The 26,070-nt window shown below is 59.2% G+C and overlaps 1 protein-coding gene across 1 annotated transcript; it reads right to left on the bottom strand.

Annotated features, from left to right (window-relative positions):
- Positions 1-4,647: 4,647 nt before the first annotated feature.
- Positions 4,648-25,515, bottom strand: LOC117438045 (beta-arrestin-1-like). The gene is given in 18 exon segments (XM_034073404.1): positions 4,648-5,115; positions 6,897-6,948; positions 7,257-7,327; positions 8,247-8,270; positions 8,426-8,509; positions 8,647-8,784; positions 9,913-9,956; positions 9,958-9,986; positions 10,076-10,160; positions 10,239-10,289; positions 10,291-10,375; positions 11,127-11,194; positions 11,301-11,360; positions 11,900-12,096; positions 13,079-13,124; positions 13,278-13,344; positions 13,696-13,727; positions 25,495-25,515. Coding segments are annotated over 18 exon segments (1,266 nt in total). The 3' UTR covers positions 4,648-5,003.
- Positions 25,516-26,070: the final 555 nt, after the last annotated feature.

The following is a 26,070-nucleotide window of genomic DNA, read 5'->3' as shown; positions in this document are numbered from 1 at the left end:
CCGGGGGAGGGCTGTGCACCCCATGGGGTGCTGGTAGATCATCACATGCATGTGTCACGAGTAGGGTGGCCTCTGCTCAGGAAGCCACAGCCTGCAAAAGGAACAGGAACAACCCCTGCAGCCCCAGCCTGCTGCAAGCTTTGTCCTTCCTCCGGCTCAGCAAAGGCACTGGGATCCTTGGGTGCTTCTTCCACCAGCTGGAAGTTGAAATGCAATGGAGGTAATGGGAATTGCTGGGCTTCAGGAAGCCAGGCACTGGTTCTGCTGTGTTACCAAGGTGCTATTTAGTGGGGGGGGGTCTCTGCTCCTTATCCTGACCATGAAAACCAGCCTGTGTCAGGGAGGAGGGTACAGGCAGGGGGGTCCCTGCCTTGCTCACTGTGATCTGCTCCCACTGGCAGCAGCCAAGCTGCATCTTGCAGTGCAAAGGCTCAGCTGCATCCTGCCTCCCAGCACCCCACATTCCTGTCCCTTATGCCTCCCCACTGCCTGTTCCTGCAGTCAGGAGGGGGCAGAGGGAGTTGAGCCTGGATGAACTGGGTGCTGCACTGGGTGGCTTGGGGTGAAGGTTGTGCTGGGGAAGCCTTGGAGCTGGGAATGTGCTGTACTGACCTGCACTGCTGGGTCATGGACACGCATGTTTGCCTGCAGGGGCTGAGGCTGGAAACCTCTGTCTGCCGTCTGATAACGGAAGGAAGCTTCTCATGGGGCTTCTCACAGCACAAGCTGTGTGGGTTTTTCCATTCCACACCCAAAACTATCCCAAAAGTGTCCCAAAACTATCCCCAAACTATCCCAAAACTATCCCCAAAGTATCCCAAAACTATCCATGCCTGTGTGGCTGTGTGAAAGAGGGGCCTGCCTGAACCTGGGGGGTGATGCTTGGAAGCCTGCATCACCACCAGCAGTAGGAAGAAGGCTCTTTGAGCCCAAAGGAGCTGAGCACTGGTGCAGCAATGCCTCCCCTTCCTCCTGTCCACCCCTGGGATGTCCCCAGCAGAACCAGTCTGGCTCTGGCCATGTCAGACTGGGGTGACTGGGGTTTTGCCAGGGGCTGGGACGATTTGAGCCCCAGTGAGGGGCTGCAAAGAGGCCTCCTGGCTTTGCAGGTTCTCCAGGTCAGGTACTGGGTCCATGGGAGCACAGTGCACCCATGCCCTGCTCTAGCCCAACAGTGGGACCTGGGGCAGTCCCAGCAGGGCTGGTGTGAGGCTGATGGGGGTGTAGGCATCGAGGGTGCCCAGCCCAGCACCCTCCCAGGGAACAGCTTCTGCCTCAGAGCTCAGCTCAGTCTCCCCTCTCTTGGGCAGGTTCAAGCCATTCCCCTTGGCCTGGCCCTCCAGGCCCTTGTCCCAAGCCCCTCTCCAGCTTTCCTGCAGCCCCTTTAGGCACTGGAGCTGCTCTCAGGGCTCCCCAGAGCACAGCAGAGGGGCAGGATCCCCTCCCTGAGCTGCTGCTCACGCTCTGGGGGTGCCCCCAGCACATGGGGGGTCCCATAGGAGCTGATGGGCAGGGCAGGTTCCTCTCCCTGCATGGGGCTGGCCCCACAGCCCTCCCCACAAACAGACTTCCTCCCCATCCCCATTGCAGGGCTGTGCTGGTGCAGCTGGGGAGCAGAAGCAGCAGAGCTGAGCCTGACGCCCTCCCCATGCCTGTGGGGCAGGCAATGCAGACGTGCGGAGGAGCAGGACGTGAGCAGCAGCACAGTTTGTACCCATCTGAGCTTCCCCTTTCCCCACAGGTCTTAACCCTTCTTGTCCAGCTTGGCCTGGATGTGCCAGGGAATGGAGATGTCCAAACTGAAGCACTTGCACCTGTGGTAGAAAGGGGGATGCACAGAGGAGGGATCTCCTCTAAACGGGATGCTGGGGATGGCATCACATAGAATCCCAGCCTGGTTTGGGTTGGAAGGGACCTCAAAGCCCATCCAGTTCCAATCCCTGTAATGCACAGGGACCCCCTTCCACTGGAGCAGCTGCTCCAAGCCCCTGTGTCCAACCTGGCCTTGAGCACTGCCAGGGATGGGGCAGCCACATCCCTGGATCCCATCTCCCCCCAAACCCATCCCAGTGGTTTCAAGGAGCAACCCAAGGCCTCAAAGCAGAAGTCCCCATCTTAAAACCACTTCAGCACCTTCTGCAAGAGCTGTTGCAGCATCAGCATCTCCTCAGCCCCTGCTGTTGCACACAGTGGTTGCATTAGGTTTTCCTTTGCTCTCACAATGTCCCTTTGAGGTGTTCCTCTCTTGTACCTCCCCTCCTTGCTGCTCCCTTGAGCTGTTGGCCTCAATGCTGCTGGTGGGCACCAGCTCCTGGGTGTATCCATCCCATAGTGCCAGCCTATAGGGCACAGCTTCTAGGAACTGACCCATCAACCCCATGTTCCTCAGCAGGCACAGGATGGACACTGCTTGTGAGCATTTGCAGACCATTCATGCTGGACACCTGGGGCCATCCAGAATCACACCCTATGGGATGCCCAAACCTTCATCCCCTCCCTGGGTCCTAGGGCTGCATCTGCTGGGGGATGCCTGGATCCAGGGCAGTGATGAGGGGATGCAGAGGGATGGGGTGGCTCAGAGGGCTGGAGGAGCTGGATCCCATGTGGTGACCGTGTCCATCTGCTTGGAGGAGCTGGATCCCATGTGGTGACCATGTCCATCTGCTGGGGGATGCCTGGATCCAGGGCAGTGATGAGGGGATGCAGAGGGATGGGGTGGCTCAGAGGGCAGGAGGAGCTGGATCCCATTGGTGACCGTGTCCATCTGCTGGGGGATGCCTGGATCCAGGGCAGTGATGAGGGGATGCAGAGGGATGGGATGGCTCAGAGGGCAGGAGGAGCTGGATCCCATTGGTGACCGTGTCCATCTGCTCTGGTCTTCCAGGAGCAGGGCACTGCTGGATCCATGCCTTACCCTGTCCTGGGTTAGTGATCCCTCACCCCCATTGCAGGGGTCAGCTCGGAGCAAGCAGGGTGCTGGGGGGGGTGACAGGCACCTCCTGTCCTGCCCCTGCACTTGGGACACCTCAGTGGGAGCCCTGTGGCACCAGAGCATGGATCTGTGTGGCTCTGGCTCCAGCCTGGAGCATGGACACACACACATGGGCACCGGTGTGAGGACAGGAGCCAGCTGGCACTTGGCCACCATGTCTGGAATGAGGATGTGCCAGGAAGCTCGATGGTCAAAGTCTCCTATGGGATAAGGGGCTCGGGAGGGCAGCTGGGGTTGATACTGAGTCCCAGGGACCAGGCAGGGGTGTCCCAGCACCGACATCCAGGCAGGTGACAGGCACAGGGATGCTGGAACACCGAGGCTGGAGCTGGGATGATGCTGGAGGCTGACACACACCTTAATGCAGGAGTGAATGGATTCCCTAAACTGCAGCTGAGAGGAACAGAGGGGGAAGATGCTGAGAGCTGGGATGGGGGAGCCCTGAGAGCAGCTCCAGTGCCTAAAGGGGCTGCAGGAAAGCTGAGAGGGGCTTGGGACAAGGGCCTGGAGGGCCAGGCCAAGGGGAATGGCTTGAACCTGCCCAAGAGAGGGGAGACTGAGCTGAGCTCAGGGAGGATGCTGAGGTGCCCATCACCTCCTCTGTGTTCCAGGGCTCGGACACCCCAGGCCTGCTCCATGTCCCATATCCCGAGCCAAGAGACGTGTCCAGGCGCCGGGACTGGATCTTTATTCTCTTTCCTTTGTCCTTCTGAGTTTAATAAACTAGAATAATTTATTTGACAGACACAGAAACATCACAGAGACTGGGGGGGGGGGGGGGGGGGGGGGGGGCGAGGAGCAGTCACCCAGAACAGTACAAAGGAACCACTTACAAAAGAAGTACCACGCTGCCCATCAGCTTTACCCCCAAAAGGGGGGGGAGAGCTCAGCTCTGCACCCCACTTCCCATCCAGAGGGATGGAGCCATCCCCATGGATCGCTCTCCGATGCCAGCGCCGACCGCAAGAGCACAATAAATAATGGGAATGGTCTCTTGGTTGTGGTGGGAGACCCAAGACCCCGGTGAGGGTCCATGGGGTGGGATGGGTGCTGGGTGGGCACGAGCACCCGGTGACACACTGGTTAAGGTGGCAAATGCTGTGTGCCCCTTCCCTCCCCATCCCCAAATAGGTGCTTGACCCCATGCAGGCACAGACAGGGGGGGAAACATGGACCAGGGGAGCTTGGCAGCTTGGGAATGGAGGAACCATCCCCAGTGGAACCCCACTGGGAACAAGGTGGTTACACCAAGACCCTGCTGGGCATTTGCAGCCTCTCCCGGTGCGAGCATCGCGTGGCTGATGGCATGGATCCATGTGGGATGAGCTTCCCTGCCCTGGCATCCCATAGCTCCCAGCTCCATCCCTGCAGGGAGGCTGCACTGCTGTAAATCCCATTGGAGCTGATGAACCCCCCCCTAGGGCTGGCTCCTTTAGGAAGCTTTTGGGATAAGACCCATCCTGCTGCCTCCTTTTGGAGGCTCAGCCAAGGGCAGGGGCTCCATGGGGCAAAGCCAGGCTGGTGCATCCCACATGCAGCAGGGCCGGAGAGGAGGGGACACCCCAAGTGTGTGGGTGCCCTTTCCCATGAGCAGGCTGCCTAGAAAAGACCCGACCCCCCCCAACCCCCCACATCTGCTGCACCCCCCACCCATTCCTTCCCATTACAAACTGGTGTTGAGACTGGACTTGGATAGAAAACACATAAAAGAGGCAGCTCATAGGAAAGGGGACATGGGGATGGATGGATGGGGAAAAGGGGGTGCCAATGGAAGCGGTGCAGCCCCCCCCAGTGCTTCCAGTACCCCTCCGGCCGTGCCCTGCAGTGGCTTTGGCAGCTGCATGAAGTGACAAGAGCAGTGGCACAGCTGGAGGGTTATAATTGCTGTGACCCGCGGGCGAAGCCGGAGCCTCCGGTCCAGGTAGAAACCAAACTCCATCATCATACAAAAGGAGAAGCAGCCGGATGTCCCCCCCCGGCAGCGGCAGTGGGGACACGGGTTGGGGGGGGCTTATCTGTCATTGAGCTGGGGGGAGTTCGTCCGCTCCTCCTCATCCTCCTTGTCGTCCTTCATGCCCTTGAGTCGCTGGCGGGCGAAGTCTTCGAAGACGATGTCGTCGTCGCTGGGGGGGACAGGAGGGAGAGGGGATGTGATGGGGGGCGTGGGGGGAGAGGGGGTCCGGGATGGGCCCTGCTGTGCTCACTGCCTGCACTGTGAGGGTGCAGCCTGGGGGGGGGAAACCTTCGTCCTTCAGCAAAGAACCTTGTCTCAAAGGTTGTTGTAGAACCATGGAATGGGTTGGGTTGGAAGGGTCTTAAAATCATAGAACTATGGAATGGGTTGGGTTGGAAGGGTCTTAAAGATCATGGAATGGGTTGGGTTGGAAGGGTCTTAAAGATCATGGAACCATGGAATGGGTTGGAAGGGCCTTAAAGATCATAGAACCATGGAATGGGTTGGGTTGGAAGGGACCTTAAAGATCATAGAACCATGGAATGGGTTGGGTTGGAAGGGCCTTAAAGATCATGGAATGGGTTGGGTTGGAAGGGTCTTAAAGGTCATGGAATGGGTTGGGTTAGAAGGGTCTTAAAGATCATGGAATGGGTTGGGTTGGAAGGGTCTTAAAGATCACAGAACTATGGAATGGGTTGGTTGGAAGGGTCTTAAAGATCATAGAACCATGGAATGGGTTGGGTTGGAAGGGTCTTAAAAATCATAGAACTATGGAATGGGTTGGTTTGGAAGGGACCTTAAAGATCATAGAACCATGGAATGGGTTGGGTTGAAAGGGCCTTAAAGATCATGGAATGGGTTGGGTTGGAAGGGCCTTAAAGATCATAGAACCATGGAATGGGTTGAAAGGGTCTTAAAGATCACAGAACCATGGAATGGGTTGGGTTGGAAGGGACCTTAAAGATCATAGAACCATGGAATGGGTTGGGTTGAAAGGGCCTTAAAGATCATGGAATGGGTTGGGTTGGAAGGGCCTTAAAGATCATAGAACCATGGAATGGGTTGGGTTGGAAGGGGTCTTAAGAGTCTGTGGACTCATGGAATGGCTTGGAAGGGGCCTTAAAGATCATGCAATGATTTGGGTTGGAAGAGTCGTAAAGATCATAGAATCATGAAGTTATTTAGGTTGGAAGGGTCCCTAAAGATTGTAGAATCATGGAATGGTTTGGATTGGAAGGGTCCTTAAAGATCATGGAATCATGGAATGGGTAGAGTTGGAAGGGGCCTTAGAGATGCTATCAAATAGGTTGGGGTGGAAAGGTACTTCAGGGTCATAGAATCATGGAATGGATTGGAAGGGTCTGAAAGATCATACAGTGGGGTGAGTTGGAAGGGTCCTTACAGCTCATAGAATCGTGGGTTGGAAAGGTACTTAAAGATCATGGGAGTCATTGAATGGGTTGGATTGGAAGGGTCCCTAAAGGTTACAAAATCATGGAATGGGTTTGAAGGGGCCTTAAAGATCATGGAATCATGGAACAGTTTGGGTTGGAAAAGTCCTTAAAGATCAGATTGATCTGGGTTGGAAGGGGCCTTAAAGCTCATCTGTTTCCAGCATCCGGAACATGCACCTCCATCCCCAGGAACACCATGGGGACACCACAGGGACACCACATGGACACCATAGGGACATCCCCCCCATCCCAACACACAACCCGGCGGGTGCTTCCTTACTGTGGTTTCTCCTGGGGTGTTTGGAAGCCATGCAAGGAGATGGCAAAGGAGAGAAGAGAGATGGGCAGAACATGCGTGGTGGGTTACATGCATGGGGTTAGTCACCATGGTGTGGGGTTAGGGGGTTAGGGGGTGCCACGAGACCTCTGCAAACCCTTCCCCTTCCCCACACAGACCCCACATTGGGTGGAAAACAATGGGTTTTGTGTCTCTTACTTTGTGTCCAGCTCTATCAGGTTCGTATCTATGGGGGCTTCGTTCTCTGGAACTGAACAGAGGGATGGCACAGGCTCAGTCACTGCACACACCAGGATCTTTCCCATTGTCCCATTGGATGGGTGAGACCCACCACTGGTGTTTGGCAGGACCAGGGTGATGGGAACACCCCCAGGGACCTGCTCCTTGGTCCACAGGTTCCTCAACAGGAGGTAGAAACCTCCATCCACCCAGATAGGGAAGTGGGATGTTCCCGTTTCTCCCCATCCCATCCCCTTCCACCCCATCCCATCCCCTTCCACCCCATCCCATCCCATGGAGGGCCTGCCCCACACATGGAGCTGGCTGGTGCCCACTCACCATCCCGATGTGCCGGTTCCTCCTTGGGTTTGGGATGCATCAGGGTGAAGGGCAGCTCCACAGCGACGTCGCTGCAAGAGATGGGGCAGAGCTGGGGTGGGAGCAGCATCATCACCCCCATCCCCACTGCTGGAGACACCAACAGGGAGAAACCCTGTAGTATCCTCAGTGTAACCCCTTTAGAGCCACCATGCTCCTTGCTTGAGCCTGACCCCATGGCTGGGATCAGCACAACTCCCCCTGGGACAGGGGTTGGGCACAAGGAGGACATTGGGTGGCCCAAATCTGCTGTTCAGAAGCTTAGAAGCTGCTAAGGATCCAAATCCTCTGGCATTAGGCTGCGTGTCTGTGACCTGCAGTGGGGTCTGAGCACCTCTGGTACCATGGGACCATTAAAGCTCATGGAATGGGTTGGGTTGGAAGGGACCTTAAAGCTCTTGGAATGGGTTGGGTTGGAAGGGACCTTAAAGCTCTTGGAATGGGTTGGGTTGGAAGGGACCTTAAAGCTCATAGATTCCTGCATGGTGATGGTGGGAGAGGCTGAACATGGCCCTGAGCTCCTCCAGGGATGGGGTTGGGTGGCCTCAGCATCCCTGGGATGCACCAGGAACCACGGTCCTCATAGAACCCATGTTACTGGGACCAGTGTGAGGATGGAGACCAGGAAAACCCTGGAGACTCCTCCCCACAGCCCATTGATGCTCAGCCCCAAGGAGCCACCTTGGTGCTCTCCTCAGCCCTGGGTCCTTCTCACACCATCTCTACTGCTCCGACCCAGGGTTGGGGGATGAAGGATGAGACCCCCGTCACCATCCCCAGCCCCACAGCTCCTCACCCCACCACCTGGACCCCCTCTGGTGCTTGGCTTTGTGTGACTGGTGGCCCCAAGAGCATCCTTTGGATGAGTGTGGGGTGAAGGTGGCAGCGGAGGGGACCAAGGGGGTGGGTCTGGGGTGCAATGGGGGGTGCAGGGGTGGGTTGGGGCATTACCTGGAGGCGAGGTCTCCCAGCAGCCTGGTATGGATCAAAGGAGACAACACAGTGGTCACCATCCACCATGGACACACAACCACCCCACCAACCATGTCCCACCATGTGTGTCCCCATCACCCTGCTGAGTCCCAGCAGAGCTTTGGGGGTACCAGCTCAGGGGGGTCCCCATCACTCACCCTCCTCGTGACACCACCAGCTTCACCTTCACCTTGTAGGAGACAATAATGCCCAGGATCTCCTTGTTGGCTCCATCTCTTAACCTGGAGGAAGGGGTGGGTGAGCATCAGTGAAGGGATGTCCATAGGGACCAACCCCTGCATCCTCCTTTAGGTCCCCCCCATGGGGTCTCCTGCACCCTGGAGCAGGAGCAGGGCCTGGGGGGTCATGGTGGGCTCACAGGGTGCTGGAGGCCAGGTTGGTGTCCTCGTGCTTGAGCTTCCCATCCAGCGCCAGGCCCCGCTTCTCCCGGTTGTTGGCCAGGAACGGGGTCAGGGTGTAAACCTTGCAGAACGTCGAGCTCGGGGCCACCATGTCACTGGGGGTGATGGACACCATCAGACAGACCTCTCATAACCCCCATGGGCCACCCTGGACATCCCAGCCCATCCCTGTGCTAGGTTCAGTCTGGAGGTCATCTCCATCCCAAACCCATCCTAGAGGACATCTCCATCCTAAACCCATCCTAGAGGACATCTCCATTCCAAACCCATCCTAGAGGACATCTCCATCCCAAACCCATCCTAGAGGACATCTCCATCCCAAACCCATCCTAGAGGACATCTCTATCCCAAACCCATCCTAGAGGACATCTCCATCCCAAACCCATCCTAGAGGACATCTCCATCCCAAACCCATCCTAGAGGACATCTCCATCCCAAACCCATCCTAGAGGACATCTCCATCCCAAACCCATCCTAGAGGACATCTCCATTCCAATCCCATCCCAGAGAATATCTCCATCCCAACCCAAGACCCAGTCCAGACATCTCCATCCCAACTCCATCCCAATCTGAGACATTTCCAACCCACACCCATCTCAGATATCCCCATCCCAGCCTTGTGAACATCCATCCCAACCAAACACCTATCCCAGACATCTCCATCCCAGCCTGATGAACATCTCCATCCCAACCCAAGACCCAGCCCAGACACCTCCATCCCAACTCCATCCCAATCCCAGACATCTCCATCCCAGGTCTACTGTAGAGGACATCCTCATCCCAGACCCAGCCCCAAACATCTCCATCCCAGCCTTGAGAACATCTCCATGCCAACCTATCCCAGACATCTCCATCCCAGCCTGGGGAACATCTCTATCCCAACCTATCCCAGACATCACCCCCCTCGTGTGGTGAACATCCTTATCCCAACCCCAAACTCAGCCCAGACATCTCCATCCCAAGCCCACCCTAGAGGACATCTCCATCCCACCTCCATCCCAGCCCAAACACCTCTCTCCCTGCCCCATCCCAGCACCCATCTCCACCCAGGAGGACACAGATGGTGACATCCCCAAGGCACCATCAATGGGGGTCTCCATCTCCCCACTCCTCCCACCAGGACCTGCTCGCCGAATGCCACATCCCACTGGTGCTGCCTGGGAGCAGGAGACCTCGAGGGCTCCGTGAGGTCCCTCATGCTGTCCCCAGGCACTGGTACTCACTCCGCATCCTCCACAGCCACTGGGCACTTGTACTGGGCGGTGTTTGAAGAGGCAGATGTCCGCGTACTGGCGCACTGGGGTGAGAGATAGAGCCATGGGGGTCAATGAGGACCCCAATGGGGATGGGGACAGCAGCAGGGATGGACACATCCCCTCTCCTCACCTGAGATCTTGATCTTCTTCACCGTCTTGTTGGTGTTGTTGGTGACGTGGACGTTGACACTGATGGGCTCTCCGTGGTAGTAGATCTGCGGAGGGAGGACAAGGAGGTCTCCATCACCCCACAGCACCCCACAGCGTGTCCATGCCCCCGGGGCCTCACTCACCTCCTTGTCCAGGGAGGCCTCGAGGTGCAGGGGTTTGTCGGACATGAGGAAACTGCCTTGTGGTCTCTGCCATGGGTTGGGGGCCAGGACGCTCCGGCGCATACTGCACCTTCCGGATCACCAAACGCACCGAGTTCCTGTGGGGTTGGTGGCACCACAATTGGTGGCTCTCGCTTGGCCCCATTGGGTCAGAGCCTTGGTTGGGGCATAGGGAGGATGCTGTGGGGGCAGCTCCAGGGGCAGTCCAAGCAGGGGCATCCACAGTCGTGGGTGTCTCCATCCCAGCCCCAAGATCCATCCCGTCTTTATCCCAAAGAACACCTCTTTCTTGGAGAGCATCCCCATCCCAATCCCAGCCTGGAGAACATCTCCATCCCAGCTTCACGCTGGTGAACATCATCCCAGCTCCAGCCCTACCCCAGCAAACATCTCTGTCCCAGCCCCATCATGGAGGACATCTCCATTCCAGTCACAGCCTAAAGGACATCATTCCAGCTCCAGACCCAGCACAGATCTCTCCATCCCAGGCCCAGCCTGGTGAACGTCATCCCAACACCTGGAATTCACCTCCATCCCATCCCCATCCTGGAATTCACCTCCATCTCATCCCCATCCTGGAGTTCACCTCCATCCCATCCCCATCCTGGAGTTCACCTTCATCCCATCCCCATCCTGGAGTTCACCTTCATCCCATCTCCATCCTGGAGTTCACCTCCATCCCATCCCCATCCTGGAGTTCACCTCCATCCCAACCCTATCCTGGAGTTCACCTCCATCCCATCCCCATCTCACTCACTGTGGGTACCAACCCGGGGTGCCTCATCCCCACTGGGCCACAGCCCTGGCCAGCCCCTTGGTGGTGGGGCTGGATGGATCCTCTCCACTCACCTCTTGTGGATCTTCTCCTCCAGGTTCTCGGCACAGAAGGCTTTGACCTCATAGTCCACACCACAGGCCTGGCAACAAAAAGGGGGCAGAGGAGGCAGAGAAACCCCTTTGCACCCCATAGGAGGTGACCCCAACCAGTGTCTGGTCACCATGGACAAGGATGGGGGACTTTACCTTCCCCGTGTCCTCGGGGCCTGGCTGCAGTGTGACGGAGCAGGGCAGGTTGGGGGGGATCTGCAGGAGAAAGGGGGTTAGAAACAGGGATGGGACCTCAAACCCAAACCAGCTTTTAGCCCTGGAGGACCCAAGGGAACATCCCATGGACAAGGAGCTGTTGGAGCAAGTCCAGAGGAGGCCACGAGGATGCTCAGGGGCTGGAGCAGCTCCTGTATGGAGCCAGGCTGAGAACATTGGGGCTGTTGAGCCTGGAGAAGAGAAGCTGCATGGAGACCTCAGAGCAGCTTCCAGTGTCTGAAGGGGGCTCCAAGGATGCTGGAGAGGGCTCTTCATCAGGGGACTGCAGTGATAGGACAAGGGGTGATGGGTTCAGACTGAAACAGGGCAAGTTCAGGTAGGACATAAGGCAGAAGCTGTTCCCTGTGAGGGTGCTGAGGCGCTGGCACAGGGTGCCCAGAGAAGCTGTGGCTGCCCCATCCCTGGCAGTGCTCAAGGCCAGGTTGGACACAGGGGTTGGAGCAGCTGCTCCAGTGGAAGGGGTCCCTGCCCTGGCAGTGGTTGACAATGGAGCATCTCCAAGGCACCATGGCACCCACCTCGAAGGTGAAGGGGTACGCGTGCTCGCCCAGCTTCTTGATGAGCCTCTCCTGCAGCCGGGTCAGGGGCTTCTTCTCCTCGGGCAGGGGGGGGAAGGCCTGAGCGTTGGCCACGAACAGGTCCTTGCGGAATGTCAGCCCCAGCACGTCCAGGTCCTCGCGCCCATAGCGGAAGGCGCAGGTCAGGGTCACAAACACTGCAGGGGGGGAAAGGGTGTGTGTTGGGGGTATCATGGGGGGTGACATCACGGGGGGGTGACATCACGGCATGGTGACATCACAGCATGGTGACATCACGGCATGGTTGTATCACAGCATGGTGACATCATGGAATGGTGACATCAACAGCATGGTGACATCACAGCATGGTGATATCATGGCATGGTGACATCACAGCATGGTGATATCACGGCATGGTGACATCACGGCATGGTGACATCATGTCATGGTTGCATCATGGCATGGTGGACATCACAGCATGGTGACATCATGTCATGGTGACATCATGGCATCACCGCATGGTAACATCATGGTGTGGTGGCATCATGGCCTGATGGCATTGTGCTATGATTGTATCATAGTGTGGTGGCATCACAGCATGACACCATGGCAATAATGGTATCACGGCACAGTGGCATCTTGGTATGTTTGTACCATGGTGCAGTAGCATCGTGGCATCACAGCATGGTGACATCATGGTGTGATGCTCTCATGGCATGGTGGCATCACAGTATGGTGACACAATGGCATGGTGGCATCACAGCATGGTGGCATCATGGTGTGGTGCTCTCATGGCGTGGTGGCATCATAGTATGGTGACACAATGGCATCATGGCACCATGGCATGGTGGCATCACGGCACAATGATAGTAATGTGTGGGGGTATCACTGCATCACCATGGTTGACACCATGGTGTGGTGCCATCATGGTGTAGTGCCACCAGGGCTCATCCCACCAACACTGGGAAGCGCTGGCAGCTCCCAGTATGTGCTATGGAGACGGGTTGCACCCAGAACCACTCAGACGCACCTTGGGGTGCCCACCACAAACCCCCATCCTCTGCAGGACCAGGCACCCCCCATGGGGACCAGGGGCTGCAAAATGCACCTGAGCACCCAGAGATGCCACCACCGGCCCCATAGCGGTGCCAGCCCTGAGGGACCCTGAGCACCCCTTACCTTTCCTCTCCTTCAGGTACTCGGGGGTCCACCAGCACCACCCCATCTGCAAGGGAACAGCACAAGGGTCAGGACACGTCCCCCTTTATAGAGGCATCACCCCAGAGCTGTGTTCCAGGGTTATGGGGACACAGTGGCACATGGGGGGCTTCCTGCTCCCCACATCCTTCCCTCCCACCCCAATGAGCCCCATCCCCACCGTACCCACGGGGTCCACCACGTCGATGTGGTCACCGAAGTCCCTCTTTGCCCAGGTAGACAGTGAGCTGCAGGAGGAACGTGGGGACATGGATCTTGGGATCATGATGGCCGAGCTTTAGGGGGTCTCCTGGGGTCCCCCCATGTGGTCACCACCCCCTGAGTCCATCCCATCAGCCTATGGTCCCCATGTGCTCCCCCTGGAATATGCCATGGGATAGTGGGAATGATGGGGAGGGGATGCCAGCTCCAAGCCCCGGTGCCAGCCCCGCTCCTGCTGTGCCTCAGTTTCCCTTCCTGATGTTCAAGGCATCTTTGGGATGGGAGACGGACCATGGCTGCCTTCCTGGGATATGGGATGGGATCACCTGGGAAGCACACACCCCCCCCCCCCCCGTTTTTCCCAGCATCCCACTCACCTTCCCGTTGGGACTGGCTTTTCTTGAACACCCTGCCAAAGCAAGGGGAGGGGTCAGCGGGGTGGGACACGGGGCACCCATGGGTGCTGTGGGCTGGGACCCAGGCCCCAGCACAACCGGATCCAGCAGCAGTGGGGCCAGCCCCGTGCCTCAGTTTACCCCAATGTGCACAGCGCAACACAAGGGGCTGTGCGAGGAGCAGTGCAAGGGTCCTGCTGTGCAGTGTGATGCAGTGCAAGAGCAGTGCAAGGGTCCTGCTGTGCAGTGTGATGCAGTGCAAGGAGCAGTGCAAGGGCCCTGCTGTGCAGTGTGATGCAGTGCACGGAAGCAGTGCAAGGGCCATGCTGTGCAGTGTGATGCAGTGCAAGGAGCAGTGCAAGGGTCTGCTGTGCAGGTGTGGTGCAGTGCAAGGAGAAGTGCAAGGGTCCTGATGTGCAATGTGATGCAGTGCAAGGGTCCTGCTGTGCAGTGTGCAGTGTGATGCAGTGCAAGGGTCCTGCTGCCACAGTGTGCAGTGTGGTGCAGTGCAAGGAGCAGTGAAAGGGTCCTGCTGTGCAGTGTGCAGTGGGATGCAGTGCAAGGAGCAGTGCAAGGGCCTGCTGTGCAGTGTGATGCAGTGTGAGGAGCAGTGCAAGGGTCCCTGCTGCGCAGTGTGGCAGTGTGGTGCAGTGCAAGGAGCAAGTGCAAGGGTCCTGCTATGCAGTGTGCAGTGTAGTGCAGTGCAAGGTGCAGTGCAAGGCTCTCCACAATGGCCCTGCTGTGCAAGGGGCAGAGCAAAGGAGCAGCCTAAGGTGCAAAGTGCAGAGCCAAGGCCCTGCCATACAAAGTGCAATGCACAGCACCCAGCACCCAACACCCAACACCAGGACCAGCACCAGCACCCACACCCAGCACCAGCACCCAGCACCCAACACCAGCACCAGCACCCAGGATGCTGCTGTTCCCAGGGCCTTCATCCCATCCTTCATCCTCCATCCTGATGGACGCCCAAAGACCATAGTGTCCCCCAAAATCCCTCCGGAAAGACCCCACAGGGAAAAGATGGGGGACCAACATCCCACCACGGTGCTGGGAATGCTGGAGCAGGCAGGATGAAGCCAGCATTCCCGGTGTGCCTGGAGCAGGTACATTGAAGCCAGCATTCCCAGTGTGCCTGGAGCAGGTACATTGAAGCCAGCATTCCCAGTGTGCCTGGAGCAGGTACAATTGAAGCCAGCATTCCCAGTGCCTGGAGCAGGCAGGATGAAGCCAGCATTCCCGGTGTGCCTGATTTGGGAAGCTGGTCCGAGCTGCCCTGGCATAACGCCACCATTAATGGGTTCTCCTCAGATAATCCCTCCCCGCCTTTAAATTCCATTAAAGCCATCCGGGAAGATTAGTAACCACGGGTCTGGCTGGGAACAGCAATTCCCAAGGCTGGGCTTCTGCCTGGAACACCCGGAATTCCTCCAGGATCTGCCTGCACCCGGCCAGGAGCCACTGGGTTTTCCAGGCACAAGCAGGGAAGGAAAAGGGAGTGGTGATGCTTGGGACAGGCCCAATGTGTGGTACCCAAGGTGGGGATGAGCACAGTGATGGGGATGGAGGCTGGTCCATGTGCCAGGGTGCTCCTCACCCCCCATGCCCAGGTACCAGAGTGACCCCAGCACTGTGGGTCTGCATCCCTGCATCTGTGCCCTCACATCCTGTATCCCTGCATCCCTGTGTCCCTGCATCCCTGCATCCTTGTGTCCATGCAATCCTGCATCCCTGTGCCCCCACATCTCTGCATCCTTGTGTCCCAGCATCCCCACATTCCTGCATCCCTGTATCCTTATAAATACATAAGCATCCCATATATTCCTATGTATAAGGATTGCATCCCTGCATCCTTACATCCCCACATCCCACCCCATCTAGAGCTGCAGGGCCCAGCAGGGCCTGGCCAAGGAATTCCCATGGAATGCAGCAGGATACAGACCAGAGTCAGGATGACACTGAGGGAGCTGGAGAGGCCTGGGGGGGGTGGGGGGGCGGGTTATTCCCTTGATCCAACTGCATCCCAGGGAGCTGTTGATAAATCCTCTGCCAGGCCCATAAATACTGGGAACACCAGGAACACCAGGAACATCCCAACAGCCCTTCCCAGGGACCTCTCACTGCCATTGCCATGGGTGGGATGCTCAGCACGAGGCTTTGCTGGCACCAGGATCCCCAGGGCACAGGGTGGGAGCCGGATCCTGTGCTGGGAATGCTGCTGGAATGAATATGGGGGGAAGGATATAAAGGGCCTGGGCTCATTATCAGGGCTGGGGATGCAGGCGCCAGGTCCTGATCCCGAGTGGATGCAGGCACCAGGTCCTGATCCCAAGCCACACTGGGAAGCACTGGGAAACATGGAGCAGCCAGTAATGAAGCCCGGTGGGAGTGGGATGGATGGAGGGGTGGGATCAATCAATAGAGGGGTGGGATGGATGGAGGGATCGATGGGGGGTGGGATCAATGGAGGGCAGGAAACAACCACCCCCAGCACCCACCTATGAGGGCCGCACTGAGCCCCGTGCTATGGGTGCAGGAGCCCTGTGCAGCCCCACATATGGGCGCAAGGGGTCCCACAGGGCTCAGGACCTACGTGGGCCCATGCTGTGGGTGCAGGTCCATGGGCAGCCCCTATGGCCACACATCCCAAGGACCATCCCTATCCCAAAGCACCCCTGGCAGCAGGAAGGTTAGGGTTAGGGTTAGGGTTAGGGTTAGGGTTAGGGTTAGGGGTTAGGGTTAGGGTTAGGGTTAGGGTTAGGGTTAGGGTTAGGGTAGGGGGGTAGGGTTAGGGTAGGTTAGGCGGCCCCATAGTCACCCTGCTCAATGCCGGGAATGGGGGCACGGACACAGCCCCCGCTCCCGGATCCGGAGGCAGGGAAGGAAGCACGAGGCCTTCCCTCCCCTTCCAGCCCTTCCTGGTGCTGACAGCAGGCAGGAAACCAGCACCAGCACCGCTGCCCATCCCTGCCAGTGCACGGATGGAACCCCAGTATTCCCAACCCCTTGCGCAAAGCCGGATCCCACCTTTCCCTCTCCATCCCATTGATCCAGGCCTCAGCATCGCTTCATTTGCTGCCTGCTAATTGAGTGGGCTCCGTTTGATCTGGGTCAGGGACATCGATCCCATTCCCATAGGATCGTGTGGGGTCCCACAGCCCGAGGCCATCGATTGCCTTTGAACCAGGGATGGAAGAGCCGGGCCCTGCACCGGCTGCTCCCACTAATGGGGCCGGTGGCAGCTCCAATTAGCCTGAACCTCATTACAAGGGACCTGTGGGAATACCGGAGCCGCCAGGAACCACATCACACGCTCCGGTACAACCCCACTGGCTCCAGGCCAGCTGCACTGGGATGAGCCGGGAACACCGGGACAGCGACACCCAGAGCCAGAGCATCCCATGGTTCCCATCCCGTATATCCCATCTGTATCCCTGCCAGGCTCGGTGGCAGCAGCCCCCGGGCAGGTCGGAGCTGTGCCACCGGCTCCCTTGGCAAGGAAGCTCCTTGGCTGTGGGATTCGGGATGTGTCTGGATCCTGCTGTTATTCCCAGTTTGTTCTCCAAACAACATCCAGGAAGCAGGAGTCTCCCCTCCCGGGACACCTTCCAGGGCTCCTGCTCTTCCTGCTGGAGATCCCCATCCCGCTCCCGGACCTTATGGCTTCATCCATAGGGATGCAGAGGCCATGGTGTGCTTTGGTGCTGCGGAGGGGCAGGATGGGATCAGAGGCCATGGGGAAGGGCATGGATGGAGCCTTGGTGCCAACCAGGGGCTGGTCTCCCATGCTAGGACCACCATGGCTCAAACCCACTGGGGCCAATGGGTACCCATGGGGCTGGATGCCGGAGCACTGAAGGGATTCAGTGGGAAGCTGGGAATGGTGACACATGGAGACACCTGAGCCGAGCCCCACAAGCACCCCATGGATGGGTCCCACATCCTGCAAGGAGCACCCAGGGACCCCAAACCTCACAGGGCCCAGGCTGTTCCCTTGGTGATCCCCAAGGAATCCATGGAAACGATGCTTTGGAGTGTCCAGTGGGAAAGCAGCTCCCACAGCCAGACCCCGAGACCTCTCCATGGTGGTCCTGGGATGAATCCAAGTGGATTTGGGGTCAGAGCTCCAAACTGGAGCCAAAAGGGAGATTTCTCAGCCTAACCCCCCCAGCTCCCCCCGTACGCGCTGCGTGGGCAGGGAGATCAGCTCATTCCTCTCCTGCCTTCCTACGGGAATGCCGCTCCCCCAGCACCCAAAGCCTCCTGGGACCGATCCGGCTGCATCCCAAGCCTTATGGAACCCAATGGGTGCTCCAGCCCCACTGCTCCGAGCCCCACATCTCTTGGGTGCTGCTCACCCGCTCCAGGGGTGCAACACGCTGGGTATCCTGAATTAGGGATGCTGAGCGGGGGGATGCGGATGCTGTCAGGCAGCAACCCCAGCACCAATTACCCCCCACACCAAGTGCCTGGGGGGGGGGGGGCAATGGGAACCCCTAAATCCCATCCTGCCCCCCAAAAGGATGCAGTGCTTCTGGAAGGTTCTGCCCAAGCACGGCTGGACCCCCTCGTCCTTCCCTCCTGCCGTGGGGCACGGTGGTGGCACCGGATGCTCCAAACCCCCATGGCCCGGTCGCCCCGGTGCTATGGGGAAGGGGGTGATGGGAGGGTGATGCCACCCCCCCATTGGTCCCGGTGATGGGGGGCAAACAGGAGCCCTCTGGAATAGCTGGTCCTAAATAAGGAATGTTGGGGAGGTCCCAATGGATAGGGAGCTGTCAGGTAGGGATCAGGGTGATGGACAGCACCGAGGAGCAGCATCAACCCCTCGGTCACCCCCAGAGCTGGCTGGGGACGGGGTGTCACAGGGGACACCCCAAACCCCCACCCACGGGTGGTGGGGTCACCGGGACCCCCCCACTCCAGGCTGCCATATCCCAGGGTGGGATTTCCATGGGGCTGCTGCATTCCATGGGGCTGGCAAAGGCCGAGTGAAGGATCCCCCCTCCCCATCCCCACGGGGCATCCACCGGGGTGCCCCCCATGGGTGCCACACGCTGCCATGGTGCATGAGCAAACACATGGGGGGGGGGGGGCACCCCATGGGGGTCACCGCCGCTTCCCATTGGAATCCCAAACGGAACAAACCGGATGACAGCGCTCAGCCCCCCCGCATCCATCCAGGCTCCAAACGGGAAGAGAGCGGAGCAGGAAGGGATGCGAGACCCACACCCCGCACCCCATTGAGCCCATCAGCCCTGCCTGCCTGACCCCCCCCCCCCGGGTGCAGGCAGCGTGCAGGCAGCGCGGACCACGACCCCCCCCCCCCCTCCATTCCCGTTGCCCCCGCTCACCGGGTGCCTTTGTCTCCCATGGCCGATCCAGGGGCAGCTCCACTGGGAAGCTTGGAAAATTACTGGGAGGCCGGGAAGAGGGGGGGGGGGGATGGGGGGGGCGCAGGGCCGGCAGGGCTCGGGGCTGCCCGGTGCGGAGCGGCTCTGTCGGCAGCGGAACGGCACGAACCGGTTCGGCTCCGCTCGGAACGCTCGGCCCCGGCTCGGCTCCGGCTCGGGCGCTGCCGAGCGCGGCGCTGCCGCCGCCTCCGACCGCCCCCGAGCGCCCCCGGCGCCCGAGAGGCCCCGGGCGGGGAGGGGAAGGGGGGGGGGAGGGAAAGGAGGGGCGATCGATCACCCCCCCTCTGCGCGTGCACGTGCACAAGGGGGGGGCGCGTGCGCTCGTGCACACGCAGGGCGCGCAGCGGGGGGGTGTGCGTGAACACACAGGAACACGCGGTCCCCTCTGGGGGGGCACCTCCCTGTGCGCACGCACACACGTGCACGCGCACACACGTGAAGACGCACACACGTGACAGCAACGTGACCGCACACGTGCACACAGATGTGCACACACACACGTGCACACACGCACGCACACACGTGAGCACACGTGCACACACACGTGCACTGCACACACACACGTGCACGCACAGACACGTGCACACACACGTGCACTCAGATGTGCAAACGCACACACTTGCACGCGCACAACGTGCGCACACAGTCCAGGGTCACGGACCCTATGTGCACATGCACGCCTCACGTGCACACGCATCCCATGTGCGCGTACACCCTTGTGTGCACACGCGCGTCCATCCTTGTGCACACACGCACATGCACACACAATGTGCGCACACACACACACGCTCACACATGTGCACAACACATGTGCACACACACATGTGCACACACCCCCATGTGCACACACACACCCCCATGCACACACATGTGCACACACATGTGCACACACACACGTGCACACACATACATGTGCACACACATGTGCACACACCCACGTGCACCACACACGCACGCTCACACACGCATGTGCAGCCCCCCCCCCCCCACGCGTGTCCGTGTGTTCCCCCCCCCCGTGAGCTCACACGCACCCCCTGGGACCCGGCACACCCCGAGTTCCCCCTCTTCCCTTTCTGATTGGCTGCCTGCCCTGTTAGCCCGCCTCCTGCACCGGATCAGCCAATCAGAGCCGCCGCCGCAAGGGTGGGGGGCGCAGCCGATTCCCACGGCAGCCCCAAAATGCGGAGCGGAGCTGGGTCAGGGACAGGCAGGACGGGCAGGGACGGGCAGAGGCAGGGAGGGCAGGAGGAGCAGGAGAGGCAGGGACAGGGCAGGGCAGGTAGGAGAAGCAGGCACAGGCAGGAAGGAGCAAGGACAGGCAGGGACAGGCAGGGCCCCGCTGGGGTTGTGACACTTCCTGCCTGCGGCTTCGCAACTACGAGATCCCCGGGCGGGCAGCGGGGGGGCCCTGGCAGGGTGATGCTGAGCGGTGCGTGCAGTGCAGTGTAGAGCAGAGCAGTTGTATGCAGCGCAGTGCAGTGTGTGGTGCAGTTGTGGTGCAGTGTGGAGAAGAGTGGTTGTATGCAGCAGTGCAGTGCAGTGAGTGCGGTGCAGGCAGGCAGTGTGTGCAGTGCAGCGGTGTAGTGTGGAGCAGAGCAGTTGTATGCAGCGCAGTGCAGTGCTGTGCTGTGCAGTGCAGTGCAGTGTGGAGAAGAGTGGTTGTATGCAGTGCAGTGCGGTGCTGTGCAGTGCAGTTGGTATGATGCAGTGCTGTGCAATGTGTGCAGTGGTGCTGCACAGTGTGATCTGTAGTGTGCAGTGCAGTGTGGCTTGGTACGGTTCAATGTGGTGCTGTGCATTACACTGGTGTGCAGTGCAACACGCAGTGCAGTGCAATGCAGTGCTGTGCAGTGCAGTGCAGTTGGTGCGGTACTCGTGTGCGTGCATCTGCATGGTGCTGCGTGGTGCTGCGTGGTGCAACCCAGTGGGGCTTGTACAACGTGGTGCTGTGCAGTGCGATGTGCAGTGCAGTGCTCTGTATCACTGTGCAGTGCAGTGCAGTGCTCTGCATCACTGTGCAGTGCTGTGCACAAGCGACACATCCACGTGCACGAAGCAGCCACAAGCCCCCACACGAAGCCCATGGGCATCAGCACCCATGGGTGCACACGGGTACAGCCCAGAGGCCGGGGTGAGGGGCTTGAGGGGGGTGTGGCACCCTGTGTGCACCCAGGGGGCCAAAGGGACGTCACCAAGGGCATGGAGGTGCCAGTGTCAGGGGCAGCAGAGGAGCTGAAATGCCACCATTGCCCCCCAAACCCTGTTCTAGGGCTTGCTTAGTGTCAATCTGGGCTTTGCTCAGGGCTGTGGGGCTGGGTTTGACCACGGCTGGAGGGGGATGGGGGCACTTCAGGCAGGGTTTCACCCCAATTCTGGCAGCTCAGCCTGTGACAGCATCAAAGCCACCAGGGACTTCCTTTGGGATGAAGCCATCGGATCGGGCTGGGATGAAAGCGCTGCATTGATCCCAGTAATGAATTGCTTGTTAGTGGGATGGCTCAAGTCAGGCCTGGAGCTGGGATGGAAACCACAGCCCTGATGGGGAGGTGATGGGCAGAGCTGAGCTCTGCAAGGGGAGGGAGAGATGTTGAACTCAGGATCCTGCATCCTGGAAAGCTGTGGGAAAGGGTCCATGGGGGGAATCACAGCCATGCACAGCAAAGGGCAGCGTGACCCATGGCTGCAGAGTCCTGCCCATGAGGCGATGGTGCTGAGATGGTGCCATGGAATCAGGGAATGGTTTGGGTTGGAAAGGACCTCAAAGCTCCTCCATTCCCAACCCCTGCCACGGGCAGGGACCCCTTCCACTGGAGCAGCTGCTCCAAGCCCCTGTGTCCAACCTGGCCTTGAGCACTGCCAGGGATGGGGCAGCCACAGCTTCTCTGGGCACCCTGTGCCAGCGCCTCAGCACCCTCCCAGGGAACAGCTTCTGCCTTAGATCCAACCTGAATTCCTGTTTTGTCCAGAGACCTGGACACGCTGCAGAGGTGGGACAGTGTGAACCTCATGGAGCTCAACCAGGCCAAGGGCAAGGTCCTGCCCTGGTCAGGGCAACCCCAGCACAAACCCAGGCTTGGGGAGATGGGATGGAGCCTGAGAGAGCAGGACTTGGGGTGCTGGGTGAGGAGCAGCTCCCCATGACCCAGCTGCAGTGAGCGCTGGAGCCCAAAACCCCCCCGTGTGCTGGGGGCACCCCCAGAGCGTGAGCAGCAGCTCAGGGAGGGGATCCTGCCCCTCTGCTGTGCTCTGGGGAGACCCCCCTGCAGCCCTGATCCAGCTCTGGGGCAGCAGCACAAGAGCTCTTGACAAGGGGCTATGGGGAGAAGCTGCTGCTCCCCCATCCCTGGTAGTGTCCCTGCACCCCAAACCCACATCCCTGCACCCCAATCCCACATCCCTCACCCTGCTCCGGAGCATCCCTCGGGATCCCCACACGAGGCACCCACGGAGCCGCCGCGGGGAGATCCACGTATGAAATTTATTTAGGAAACCAAAACCCACCAAAAATTATAGAGTAAGAAAGGAGGAGGAGGGGAAGGAGAAGGGGAAGGGGAAGAGAAGGGGGAAGGAGAAGGGGAAGGAGAAAGGAGAGGAGAAAGGAGGAGAAGGGGGAAGAGAACAGGAGGAGGAGGAGAAGATTGGGAGGAGTGGAAGAACAAGGAGGAGAAGGGAATGAGAAGGAGGAGGAGGAGAAAACAAGAGGGAGGAGGAAGAAGAACGAGAAGAAGAAGGGAAAGAAGAGAAGGAGGAGAAGGGGAAGATGACAATAACAAGGAGAAGGAGAAGGGGAAAGGGAGGAAAAGGAGCAAAGACTGGGAGGAGAAAAAGGAGGAGGACAAGGAGAAGAACAAGAGTACAGAAGGAGAGGAGAGGAATGAGAGGGAGAAGGGGAAGGAGGAGGATAAGAAAGAGAAGGAGAGGAAGAGAAGAATAAAGAGAAGGAGACAAAGCAGGAGCAGGAGGAGCAGCTTCGTCTCCTCGGGCTCCGCTGGAGAGCCAGCACAACCAGCGCCGCGAGCGGGGCACGGAGGAGCCGGCGGAGGCTCCGCAGCCCGGTATCCATAGGGATCTGTCCTGGAACGGGTGAGCAGCGCCCACCAGCGGCAGGGGCTGGGAAAGCGGGATACGGCCGGATACGGCGCTCCGCCGTGCCGTGGTACCCGGGATGCGGCATCCCCATCCCCGCATCCATCGGCACCCGGTGGGATGTGAGACTCCCTCGTTGGCTCCGGGATGCAGGTACCGGCTGGATGAGGAGCGTTGGTCCGTGACCACGCTGGAGTCACAGCAGGGATGGAGCCACCTTCCTCTTGCTTGTGGGGGTTCGCTGCCTTGTGGGACCATCCATCTCCCCCTTGTGTCATCTCATGGTGGCCAAGGGAGGTGGAGAAGGGCTTGTGGGGGTCTCGTAGGAGAAGCCAGCAGCCAACGTGGTCACCGCATGGGTCCTACCAGGGTTTGGGCAAAGGCATCTCCGAGTAGGTAAGGCAAAAGGAATTGAGTTCACTTTGTCCATGGCGAGGTTCTCCTGATGCTCCCATAGAACACGTGTGCCCCAGGGCACCCCAGGAGACCAGGCCAAGCTGCCCTTGATCCTGGTGGGACCAACCCCAGCAGAGCCAGGACTTCACTGTGCTGCTTCCATCACCTTCCTCTGCCGTGGTGGTGATGATGGAGCCATCAGCTCCCATGGGCTGGATGGAGCAGCCAGAGGGGCTCAGTGCACCCCAAGGCCTCATTCCTGGCTCCCCCTGCCCTGGTTCTCCTGCTCTTGCCTGGTTTGGGTGGCTCTAAGTGGGGTGACAAAGACCTGGAGGGCCCCTGTGGGGCTGGTGGAGTGGAGGGGTCCCACACGTATTGGGTGGTGGGGCTGGGGGGACCATGGGGTGGCCAGAAGGGTCCATGCATGGTGGTTGATGGGACTAGAAGGACCACAGGAGACCATCAGGGTCCATGCATGGTGCTTGGTAGGACCACAGGAAGATGGTAGCATCCATGCATGGCAGTTGATGGGATTAGAAGGACCACAGGAGACCATCAGGGTCCATGCATGGTGCTTGGTAGGACAGGAGGGACCACAGGAGGGCATCACTGTCCATGCATGGTGGTCAATAGGACCACAGGAGGATGGGTGGGGTCCATATGCACCAGTCAGCAAGGCAGGAGGGATGGTGGGACACTGGCAGGGTCCATGCATGGCCAGAGGGACCACAGGAAACCATCAGGATCCATGCATGGTGCTAAGTAGGACCAGAGGGACCACAGGAGGCCATTGCTGTCCATGCATGGTGGTCTGTAGGACCAGGGGTTCCGGTAAGGCATGGGAGGATGATAAGGTCCATGCATGGCATGATGGGACCAGAGACAGGAGACCACACCACAGAAACCAATCACGAGGGTCCATGCATGGTGCTCTGCAGGACCAGAGGGACAACGGTGGGGTCCATGCATGGTGGTCTATAGGACCAGAGGAGACCATCAGGGTCCATGCATGGTGGTCTATAGGACAGAGGGGCCACAGGAGACCAAGTGTCCTGCATGGTGTGACCCATGGGGTCCATGCATGGTGGTCTATAGGACCAGAGGAGACCATCAGGGTCCATGCACGGTGGTCACAGCAGGGTGAAGCATGGACGGGTTGGTCACTGGTGCAGCCACTTGCAGCGAGGAGGCTCCAGGATGGGCACCATGGTGCTGAGCCAGAGGCACCATGGTGGGGACCAGTCCTTCAGCCTTGGCACAGGTGTAGCCCTTGCAGGGGTCGTGGTTTGGTGGGACCAGGCTGGGTGAAGGACACGGGGCCTTCCATGGGTGATGGGGGTTAGAGGCAGGGGGGTCTCCAGTGTGGTGGGGCTGGATGCAGGCAGAGCATCCCCAGTGGTCATGGGCATCCTGCTCCAGATGCCTCCTCCATGTAGATCCAGCTTTTTTCCATGCACTCATCCTGGCTCCTACCATCCCCAGCACTCCCATCCCACCTCCCCAGGCCTTGGCTCCGCCTTTGGGGTCCATAGGGACGTCCCCACACTATTCACCCCATCACCAGCACTCCCATTGCACCTCATCCCCCTTCATCCCATTGACCCCGTTTTCAGGTGACAACCCTCTGAGGGTGCTTCCATTGAGGACGTTGTCTCCATTGTCCACCCTATGGGGGACAAAACCTGCCGCCTTAGCAGTTGGAAAGCACAACCCAGCCCCATGGTGTCCCCATGGTGTCCCCATGGCGTCCCCATAGTGTCCCACAGGATCCCAAGGCAGAGTCCCACCAAAGAGGGCCCCAAGGTGCAGGTGACACCTGAAACGAAACACCAGAGTAAGGGGACAGTCCCCATGGAGGGGGGTGGGTGGTGGCTGAGCCTCTCACCATGGTGCTCCAGTCACTCATGTCCAACCCCACCACCCCACAACCTCCTCCCCATGGTCTGGGGGGGACCATCCGTGGTGTCCCCCCCGTCCCGCCTTTCACTCAGCCCCTGCCATGGGGTGTCCCCCCTCGGGCTCCAGGCATCCGTTGAGCTGGGGGTCGTATTCCTCATCCAGGAAGTCCAAGGAGTTGTTGCTGGGCAGGCCGCGGATGGTGAACTTATGGGACACCTTCGTCCACTGCTCCCGGTTACTGGCCACCCTCTCATAGAGCTCTGCTGCCTTCGGGAAGAGGTCCTGGAGCAACCTATGGGGCGAGAACCCATCAGCATGGGGCTGGACCCACTGAGGGGCGAGCCCCAAAGCGTGGGTAAGAGCCAGCACCCATGGGGTTGTGCTCACTTGTAGATGGGCATGGCGATGTGCTCCATGAAGCTGATCTGCAGCTCCGGGATGTAGGCTTTCTCCCGGTCCATCATCTCCAGTGGGCGGTTGCCCATGGCCTTCTCCTGGAGAGATGGGCAATGGCAATGGTCATCCCTTCTCCGGTCAGACCATCATGGAATGGGTTGGGTTG

The sequence above is a fragment of the Melopsittacus undulatus genome (genome assembly GCF_012275295.1).
Source record: "Melopsittacus undulatus isolate bMelUnd1 chromosome 2 unlocalized genomic scaffold, bMelUnd1.mat.Z SUPER_2_unloc_2, whole genome shotgun sequence".
In the NCBI taxonomy this organism is placed as follows: Eukaryota; Metazoa; Chordata; class Aves; order Psittaciformes; family Psittaculidae; genus Melopsittacus; species Melopsittacus undulatus.
This window is presented reverse-complemented; position numbering and strand designations above follow the sequence as displayed.